This window comes from Oncorhynchus nerka, linkage group LG14 (genome assembly GCF_034236695.1).
Source record: "Oncorhynchus nerka isolate Pitt River linkage group LG14, Oner_Uvic_2.0, whole genome shotgun sequence".
NCBI classification, from domain to species: Eukaryota; Metazoa; Chordata; class Actinopteri; order Salmoniformes; family Salmonidae; genus Oncorhynchus; species Oncorhynchus nerka.
The window spans coordinates 72813605-72823356 of NC_088409.1; the positions used below are offsets into that span (position 1 = coordinate 72813605).

Genomic DNA, 9752 nt, shown 5'->3' on the forward strand with positions numbered 1-9752 from the left:
GTTCCAGACCTGACCTTCACTGTTCTGTTTGTCCTCTCTCCTCTGTCCCAGTCCAAAGAGTTCCAGACCTGACCTTCACTGTTCTGTTTGTCCTCTCTCCTCTGTCCCAGTCCAAAGAGTTCCAGACCTGACCCCTCACTGTTCTGTTTGTCCTCTCTCCTCTGTCCCAGTCCAAAGAGTTCCAGACCTGACCCCTCACTGTTCTGTTTGTCCTCTCTCCTCTGTCCCAGTCCAAAGAGTTCCAGACCTGACCCTCACTGTTCTGTTTGTCCTCTATCCCAGTCCAAAGAGCTCCAGACCTGACCCCTCACTGTTCTGTTTGTCCTCTCTTCCTCCCTCCCTCTGTTCCAGTCCAAAGAGCTCCAGACCTGACCCCTCACTGTTCTGTTGTGCTCTCTTCCTCCTCCCTCTGTCCCAGTCCAAAGAGCTCCAGATTAAGAAACAGTTCCAAGACACATGTAAGATCCAGACCAGACAGTTCAAGGCCTTGAGAAACCACCTACTGGAGAGCACACCAAAGTCTGACCACAAGGCTGTCCTGAAGCGTCTAAAGGAGGAGCAGACCCGCAAGCTGGCCATCCTGGCTGAGCAGTACGACCACTCTATCAACGAGATGCTCTCCACACAGGCTGTGAGTCACACAGGGGTTTTAAAAACACTGCAGGAGAGGGGATGCTTTTCTAAAAATCTGACTACTGATGATAGGCATTTTTGAAATTGCAGGGTGCCAAATTCAAAACAACAGAAATCTCCTAATTAAAATTCCTCAAACATACAAGTATTTTACACCATTTTAAAGATAAACTTGTTGTAAATCCAGCCACAGTGTCCGATTTCAAAAAGGCTTTACGACGAAAGCACACAAAACGATTATGTTAGGTCAGCACCTGCAAAAACTCAACCTACCCAGTTGTGGCCCACTTTTTGGAAGCGAACCACTCTATTTTGTCCCTACGTTAAATCGGCATTGAACACATCACCCTCCCTAGGAGAGGGGGTGACCTCGACGATTTATTGTTAAAACAAGAAGCTGCCTGAATCTTTAATTTAAAGACCCTTGGTCCCTTCGGTCTCAGCGTAGACTAGGATCTGAAGACATTCTTGTGATTTTGCTGTTCATTGTAAATGTTTGTAGGCTTATGTAGCCAAATTGTCTATGATCGTATACTATCATTTGTTTTTTATATGTTCTATTTATATCTGTAAATGAACCAATGATATCAAGCCACACCCGACCATGATTAGACACCTGTATCTGTCCTTTGACACTATATAAACTAGTGACCTGCAATTTTTCATTATACCCTGAGGAAGACAGCTTGTCTGTCCAAACATTGGTTATTCAATTATTTCATCTGAGCTCCTAGTTTGCGGATCTCCTTTTTATGTTGAAGTAGATAAAGGGCCTTATTGCCAAAATCCCTTAACATTGTACTGACCCCCTGTCTGGCTTCCCTCTCGTCTCTAGCTGCGTTTGGATGAGGCTCAGGAGGCTCAGTGCCAGGTGCTGAGGATGCAGCTGCAACAGGAGCTGGAGCTACTCAACGCCTACCAGAGCAAGATCAAGATGCAGACGGACGCCCAGCACGACCGTGAGCGGAAGGACCTGGAGCAGAGAGTGTCCCTCCGGAGGGCCCTACTGGAGCAGAAGGTCTGATCTTCCATACTGGGAATATATATATATTTTTAACATGGGTTGCGTCTCAATTTGCACCCTATTCCCTGTATAGTGTACTGTGGTCAAATGTAGGGCACTTTTAAGTGGATAGGGTGCCATTTGGGATGTAGGGTGCCATTTGGGATGCAGGGTGCCATTTGGGATGCAGTGTGCCATTTGGGATGTAGGGTGCCATTTGGGATGCAGTGTGCCATTTGGGATGCAGGGTGCCATTTGGGATGCAGGGTGCCATTTGGGATGCAGGGTGCCATTTGGGATGCAGGGTGCCATTTGGGATGCAGTGTGCCATTTGGGATGCAGTGTGCCATTTGGGATGTAGTGTGCCATTTGGGATGCAGTGTGCCATTTGGGATGCAGTGTGCCATTTGGGATGCAGTGTGCCATTTGGGATGCAGTGTGCCATGCAGTGTGCCATTTGGGATGCAGTGTGCCATTTGGGATGCAGTATGCCATTTGGGATGCAGTGTGCCATTTGGGATGTAGGGTGCCATTTGGGATGTAGGGTGCCATTTGGGATGCAGTGGCAAAAAGTCTCAATTGACATTTGGCCTTTATTTAGTTTCAAGCTCCAGGGTTTGCTGTTATTATTGATAAACCAGTGCTATTTTGAAATGAACATATTATAGTACTGAGCAGCTGTGTGTATCTTCAGATTGAGGAGGAGATGCTGGCTCTTCAGAATGAGCGTTCGGAGAGGATCCGTAGCCTGCTGGAGCGCCAGGCCAGGGAGATCGAAGCGTTCGACTCGGAGAGCATGCGTCTAGGCTTCAACAACATGGTGCTGTCCAACCTCTCCCCAGAGGCCTTTAGCCACAGCTTCCCCGGGGCCCCAGGCAGCTGGGCCCACCCCCAGACACAGCACCACTCTGGGGGCTCCTCTCAAGGGCTACACTGGGGCAGTGGAGGGTCAGGGCACCAAGGAAGCCATCACCACTACCACTCTGGTCAGGGAGGGTCCCCCATGCAGCAAGCCTGGGGCCAAGGCATGCAGGGAGGCGGGTGTCCTCAGCCGTGGGGCCACCCCTCGGCAGGGCCCCTGGGGGCCAGAGGCAGTGGAGGAGTGCAGAACAGCCCCCAGGCACTGAGCAGGACAGCCTCAGGGGGGCGCAGTGAGCAGGCTATGAGCAGGAGCACCAGTGTCAACTCTCAGATATCCAATGGGTCTCACCTGTCCTACACATAGACTCCCAGCCCAGCACCAGAGTAAGAGTAGGGCGCTGCAGAGTGGGACAGCATGGGCTCAGCTCTGCTACACCTCCACCTCCCCTCTCTCCTATCCCTCGTTCCTCTCCTGTCCTGTGTACAGATGTGGATGCGTGTGGAAATAAATGTTGCTCAGGTCAAAAGGGCTGAAAGAGGCACACCCCCTCTACACAGCAGTTTATTAGCACACATACAGATCAGTTCTTCTGTTTCTATTGAAACCATTCAGTGTCAACACTTAATACTTCCTCCGTTCTTTATTTTACACTTCTCTCACTTAGAAATCATTTTCATGTACATATATGTGCCACTGCCCCCCTTCCACCACTGAGACCACTGTCAAAAAGCCTTTTGACATCTGCTAACTGCTTTTTAATTATTTTTTTTATGTAGTGTCTATTAATCACAAAGCTAAGACAGCCCATGAAATTCCCCTGCTCCAAATTTGATAATACATTGGCCCATCTATCCAGTTACTTGATTTTTAAATATTTTTTATTCTCCTTATGCCAGCCTGTTTTTATGGTTATTTTAAATAGCTGAGATTGTTTCTCTTTCCAAATCAGAATAATGATTTGCAGTCTAAAAGATTTTAACAGGGAGAGATTTAAAGAACTGCACAGATACTGTATAGAGCTTGACAATACCTGAAACAAATTCAAGTTGGTTTGAAATGGTCATTTAGGTTGGTTTGAAATGATCATTTAGGTTTGAGGATGTGAGGGACACTGGGACACAATGTTGTTGGCTTGTATTATGGTCAGCTTCCATTAAACTAGCTTTTGTTGTTGTAGCCAAACCTATTTTAAGCCAGGCAGTTCTTATTAAACATCTCACAACTTAGTTACTATCAACCCCTGTTGCAGGAATGTGGTGAAATTTTGTCGATAGGATTTGTTTTAGTTTTCACATATAAGGATCTAAGGGTTTTGTAGAATTAGTCAAATTATGTTGAACTTTTCTTATTTGTCTATTTTTTATATTAAGAAAGAAAATATTTTGGGGGGAATTGCAGCTGGTAAGAGCAAGATATGTTTTTTTAGCAGAGGTTATATCATTGAGGTAGGATTTTTGTTGTGAAATTCAGTTACACTTGCCATTTGAAAGCTCAGTGTTTACATTTAATATATTGGAGAAGCAGTAACAGACAGTGAACCTTTTTATATCAATGAGCATTTTGCCAGCATTTAGTGATCTGCATTTTTATTTTACACCTCCCTGTGGGAGTTTAAGCTGCTAATCCATCCATTTGCCAATAAGAACACTAAAGCAGAATATGAATGTTTTATTTGTCTGTTTCGGATGTAACGTTAGGGGCCAGGCTGACCATAGCTTCAACTATGGCCATATTCAACTCAGTTCTGTACTACTGTACTGTGTGATGCCGGCCACTAGGCTGCAGTCTTCACTTATTGTCAACCGTTCCTTAGGCCATAATAGCCCACCTACAGTAGATCCAAATCTTCACTGTTTAGGGTTTCCAAGTGGGTGGGTGTCTCTCATAGCATTACTACATCAGCCAAAACCAGAGGGACATGGCAGAGCCATAATAAACAAAAGGCTTAGCTAACAGCTCAAAGTGTATATGTATGTTAATGCTCAGTAAGATGGTGCCTTTCTATGCCCTGATACTGATCATTCATTCTCAGTGTAAAACCTGCATGTTTTAGTTCAGCTCAGATTGATTCAATTATTACACTTCAAACTAGTTTCCATTTAGTTTGCACAGATGTTGGCATCGTTCAATGAAAATGATGTTGGGATCCTCTCATCCTGAGGTACATCTGTCCTCGTGTACCTATGAAAAGGATGTCGATATCATGAGGTTTGTGAAGTGATCAGTTGAACAGAAGTTCTGAAGGTGATAATATCATGCATACAGGTACTTGAGGGCTGGTTCTGGGTGTCTCTGCTGTGCGGAGGATGACAGATTGTGAGTTTCACCTTAGTTGGCTGAATGACCGAGAAGGAGGATCAGTATAATTCATGCTGGGCTACATGATTGTCAGATACAAGAGCAAGGACTCTGTAATGCCTTTAAGAACCCTGACATTTATCAGTTGATTTTATTTTAGTGCCTTTAAATACTGCTGCCTTGTCAAAGCACTTTATACAGTATAAAACATGTATACAGTAAAACAGATGGTAGTTTGACTTTATTTTAAGCACAGCAACCCGAGGGATGCATATAGTGTGTTGGTATTATGTGGTTGAAGTGAGGAAGTTGAAAAGTCTAGCTAATAGTTGACCTTAAAGTCCGATACAGAGTCAGGATTTGAATGCCTGGGGTTAATTACAAGTGAGTTACCAGTATGTAGACACATTTCTATGACTCTGTGGAGGATTCATGTTGGACAAGAACAAAACAGATTATAGAGTATGGTGACGGGGTTAGTTAAAGGACTTCTATTGTATGCTTGGTTGAAAAACACCTTTTGCACAAAATTTCCAGGCCAGGTTTAACATGAAAGCAGTGGGCACAGTAGAGCAGAGCTTCCATAAGTAGAAAAAAAAGTAACATGGTTTCAGAATGTGTTTGAAAAGGAACAATCTAATCTCTATGTGAAGGCTCTTTTTGACCATAACAGCAGGCTTGGCAAGGAGTACATGTTTGTGGGAGCTGGTTAATGTAAGGCAGTCAAAGTGTTTAAAATGATAATGGTCCACAACTTGAGTAAAACTAAGAACTCCGCAATCAGGAAAAAAGAGCTCATCTCACCACCCTAAAAGTAACAATGGCAGGTTAATGAAGCTCATATACTTGTTACTGGTGTTCATCATGTAAATATAACACTCACACTAAATGATCATTCTACACTTATGTTGGTGAGTGGTTAAAAAGTGGTTGAAGCTGGAAGCCTTAATGGTGACACTGCCATGTCCATTTGGGATATTACAACAAGAAAGAAGTTACTGCAAAAAAAACTAACCCCCCCCACACACACACACACACACACTGCTCAACGCACCTCTCATTAGTTTTGTCCACAAAACAATAACAAAGGTGCTGGGGTGGGCAGTGGCACAGTTTCCCCTAATGCAGATTCCATCTTTAAAGGTGGCAAAGCACTTATGTAGTTATTTACTTGGACACCTACAGTGGGTTCTATCCATGAACATGTTCTCCACTTTTTGGTATTTTCCCCTAACTGCTTTTTTTTCAGGGGTGAGTTTATGCCATTTTGGTTCCCCTCTTTTCTCAACCTGCATTCCCTCACACACCAAGTCTGCATTTATTATGAGGGTAACTATCTCCATCTGGAAATCTAAAACACTTTCAAAACGTATATATATTGAAAAGGCCACGAGGCTTAAAAAGTCCTAGGGATGCAGATATCTTAGGAAATGTATTGTCTTTTCATTAATGTGGGGTGAAATGTTGTGTGTGTATATATACAATTTAAGAGATTAAACATTTTAAAACTAAACTTGCATTGTGAAAAAGAAAATAACAAATAATCTGTAAGACTAACATTATTTAACTTGACAGACACTAACCAAATATTAAACAAGGTTGAGATTGGTAGGGTCTGTAAAAGTAACTGATGAAAATTGAGCTTGGTTGTGTGTACGCTGACTCTTACTGCTTCCTGTGCATGCATAGCCTACACTGTCATTTTCCTTTACTGTCACACACTTTGTTAGTCATTGCACCCTTCATGAAGCCTTTCATTGCAGTGAGTCTTGATACCTCTGGTATGTTTTCTCCTATTCCACCCTTTCTACATTCACATCCACCAGATTATTAACTATTCTGTTTGTTCTTGTTGAATGTGATCCTGCAATTGTGCAGCAAAAACATGTTTGATTTCAGGGGCACAAAGATGCTGGGAAGTTTTGTTTATTTTTTGAGACGTAGGAGGAGTTTGTTTTAAATGGTTGCAGACTCTAATCCCCCATTACAATTCTCCCATATCTGCCTCTGGATCATATCCAACTGTCCTTTCCAAAAAGCAAGCATGGGTCTCATTATGTTACAGTACATAGGGCTGTGAGTGTGTCCCAATACTCTCCAAAACCTTCCACCTCTTGTTTCCTTTCATTTGTAACCACAGAGGTCAAAAGCCTCAATAGGTTAATTTACCAGTATAATGCTTATACCCAACAAGTCTTTTATGAATAGTGGCCAGGGGAGAAAAAGGAGCGGTATTTCTGATTATTGGGACCTAGCCCTTGTTCAGGTCAACAGCTTTTTCGGGCAAATGGTTCATGTCAGGCCAATGAAAGGTCCTTGCTATCTGTGATCCTTGGGACGTTCCTACCCCATTGAAGTTGATATTTTAAAATGGTGAAAGTTTGGGTAGGGACGTCCCAAGGATCCCGGACAGCACTAAACGCCAATGAAACTTCATCTCATACGAGATTGATTGCCAACCCGTCACACCATTTTGTTAATAATCCCCCCCCAAAAAAATTGTGAGACTACTTAGATACTTCTATTCATATTTGTTTTAATAATTTACAAGGCTTCTCCACCAACCTGAATAATGTTTTCAATTATCATTGAACATTGATGTTGTCAACTTTTGTCCTACTGACTGAAAGTATGGGATACTGAGTGAGAAACAAGCTAAAGAAAAATGGAGGTCCTCCCTCTGGTCAAACACTGTGCCATACCAGAGCTGCCAAGCCCAAACACCACTGCATTGTTTCATCTCAAGAGTTACCTAACATTACCCTTGGCTTGGGCTGATGGCATGAAATGTTTAGAAATCGCATGATATGAGCCGTTCTGGTCAGATGGCCAATGTAGAGGCTTGAAAAGATGGTGACAGGCTACTTATGAAAACAGAGGGTCCATTTCTATGAGGATGTCAGTATTCTTCCTTGGCACAACATTACCACTACAACTCTTATATAACCTGTATTAAAATGTATAGATTGTGAAACCTGTTATTGAATGTCTGAAAGATTATGAAGATTATACATACATTTTCAACAACAAAAAATACAAAAAAGTGAGTGGAAATGTGTAAAAAGATTCATAAAACAGAAGAATAAAAACTAGGATCAAATGTACTATTTTGTTTGTATTATAATTACTATTGTGCTGGCAGAGGAATATTGAACAGAAATCAGCTGTAATAAAGTAATTTTAGTATATAACTTGTGTCCTGTTTGAATTTGGAGCATAATAAATATATATATTTTTTTTAAAGTGTAGTTTTTACAGAATCAGAAGCTTCTGGTGGTTTTTGAAGCCAATGTGGCATCTTGAATTTCTATTCTTCCTATGAATTGGTCTCTAGCATTTGAACCCTGGTATAACCCCATTCCTGAAAGCTACAACTCTGGAACATGAATGTTCCCCTCTATGAATTGGTCTCTAGCATTTGAACCCTGGTATAACCCCGTTCCTGAAAGCTACAACTCTGGAACATGAATGTTCCCCTCTATGAATTTGTCTCTAGCATTTGAACCCTGGTATAACCCCGTTCCTGAAAGCTACAACTCTGGAACATGAATGTTCCCCTCTATGAATTTGTCTCTAGCATTTGAACCCTGGTATAACCCCGTTCCTGAAAGCTACAACTCTGGAACATGAATGTTCCCCTCTATGATGATCACAGGGTGTGTTAGGAGTGTTAAAAAAAAGCACTTTGGCCCCGATAAGAATATAGTTGAATAGCCCTGGCTGTCATAGCCCTTCTACGGACAGCCTTTCCACTCCCTATTTAATCTTGCTCTTGTGGCTAACTGGGTTCAAACCAGGTCTCCTGCATGGCACAAGACTGTGTTAGCCCACTTAGCTAAAGCCTATAGAGATAAGTTAATGTAAAGGATGACACACTGCTTGCTTAACGAGTAGCGTTTCCTCCTGATTCAGCTCGTATGGAGACTCGAACTCAGGACCTTTGCCTCATAAACACGTGACTGCCCTTTTGAGGCATTTCAACCCATTATGCTATTCAAAAAGGCCTTCAATTGTGCAAGGGGTTACACTTCAGGCTGAGGAGTGAGTTTCACAGATCACCATCTGCTACACTAATACAAGTCTTCAAGATCCAGCAAAGTTACTCATCAAAAGTGTAGTTTGGTGATCCATGCTTATCGGATGAGAACCTTGCCTTGTGCTGAGACCTGAAGACATGTTAGTTTGACGTGTTAGTTTGTTAGATGTTGTTAGTTTCAGGTCTTTCAGAAAGGGTATTCATTATAAGGTTAACATGTGACTGACTGGATAAAGACTGTGTTAGACTGTTGAGCTAAAGCCAAGATCATGTGATGAGTAACTCTGAGACCTGAAAAGTTGCATTGTCTGGTGCAGAGGAGATCTGGGTTAGAACCCCATCAGTCAAACCATAGACATTAAAACCAGAGTTAAACTAACACATAATGTTTCCAGATCTCAGGCTAGGTTGCTCATCACATGCATAGATCTCCAAACCACCTCTGTTGCACTCATTAAATGGGGTGCACAGATCCTTCTGCTTCTGTTTGCCACAGAAAGGGTTGTTGTTGTGTTGTAGGCCTGATTTCGAACCCAGTCAGTTATATGTAAGCAATAAGGCATGAGGGGTGTGGTATATGGCCAATATACCACGGCTAATGGCTGTTCTTAAGCCCAACGCAGTGCAGAGTGCCTGACAGCCCTTAGCTGTGGTAAATTGGCCATATATCACAAACCCGCAAGGTGAATTATTGCTAGTATAAACTGGTTATCAACGTAATCAGAGCAGTAAAAATAAATGTTTTGTCATACCCATGGTATACGGTCTAATATACCACGGCTGTCAGCCATTCAGCATTCAGGGCTCGAACCACCCACTTTATAATGGTGCCATAATCTCTGAATATGAGCTCAAAGGGGTGTGAAATGTGACTGAGGTGGTTAGAAAACCACGCTCTATTTATGAGTAAGCTATCCTTG

General features: G+C 42.6%; 1 protein-coding gene across 1 annotated transcript in view; it reads left to right on the forward strand.

Annotated features, from left to right (window-relative positions):
- The window catches only part of LOC115141840 (serine/threonine-protein kinase TAO1-like), a 29991-nt gene extending 22004 nt beyond the window's left edge, over window positions 1-7987 (forward strand). The window contains exons 18-20 of the mRNA XM_029681092.2: window positions 419-631; window positions 1469-1651; window positions 2331-7987. Coding sequence (XP_029536952.1) covers window positions 419-631; window positions 1469-1651; window positions 2331-2861 — 927 coding nt within the window. The 3' untranslated portion in view covers window positions 2862-7987. The remainder of the gene's footprint in view (window positions 1-418; window positions 632-1468; window positions 1652-2330) is intronic.
- The last annotated feature ends 1765 nt before the right edge of the window (window positions 7988-9752 follow it).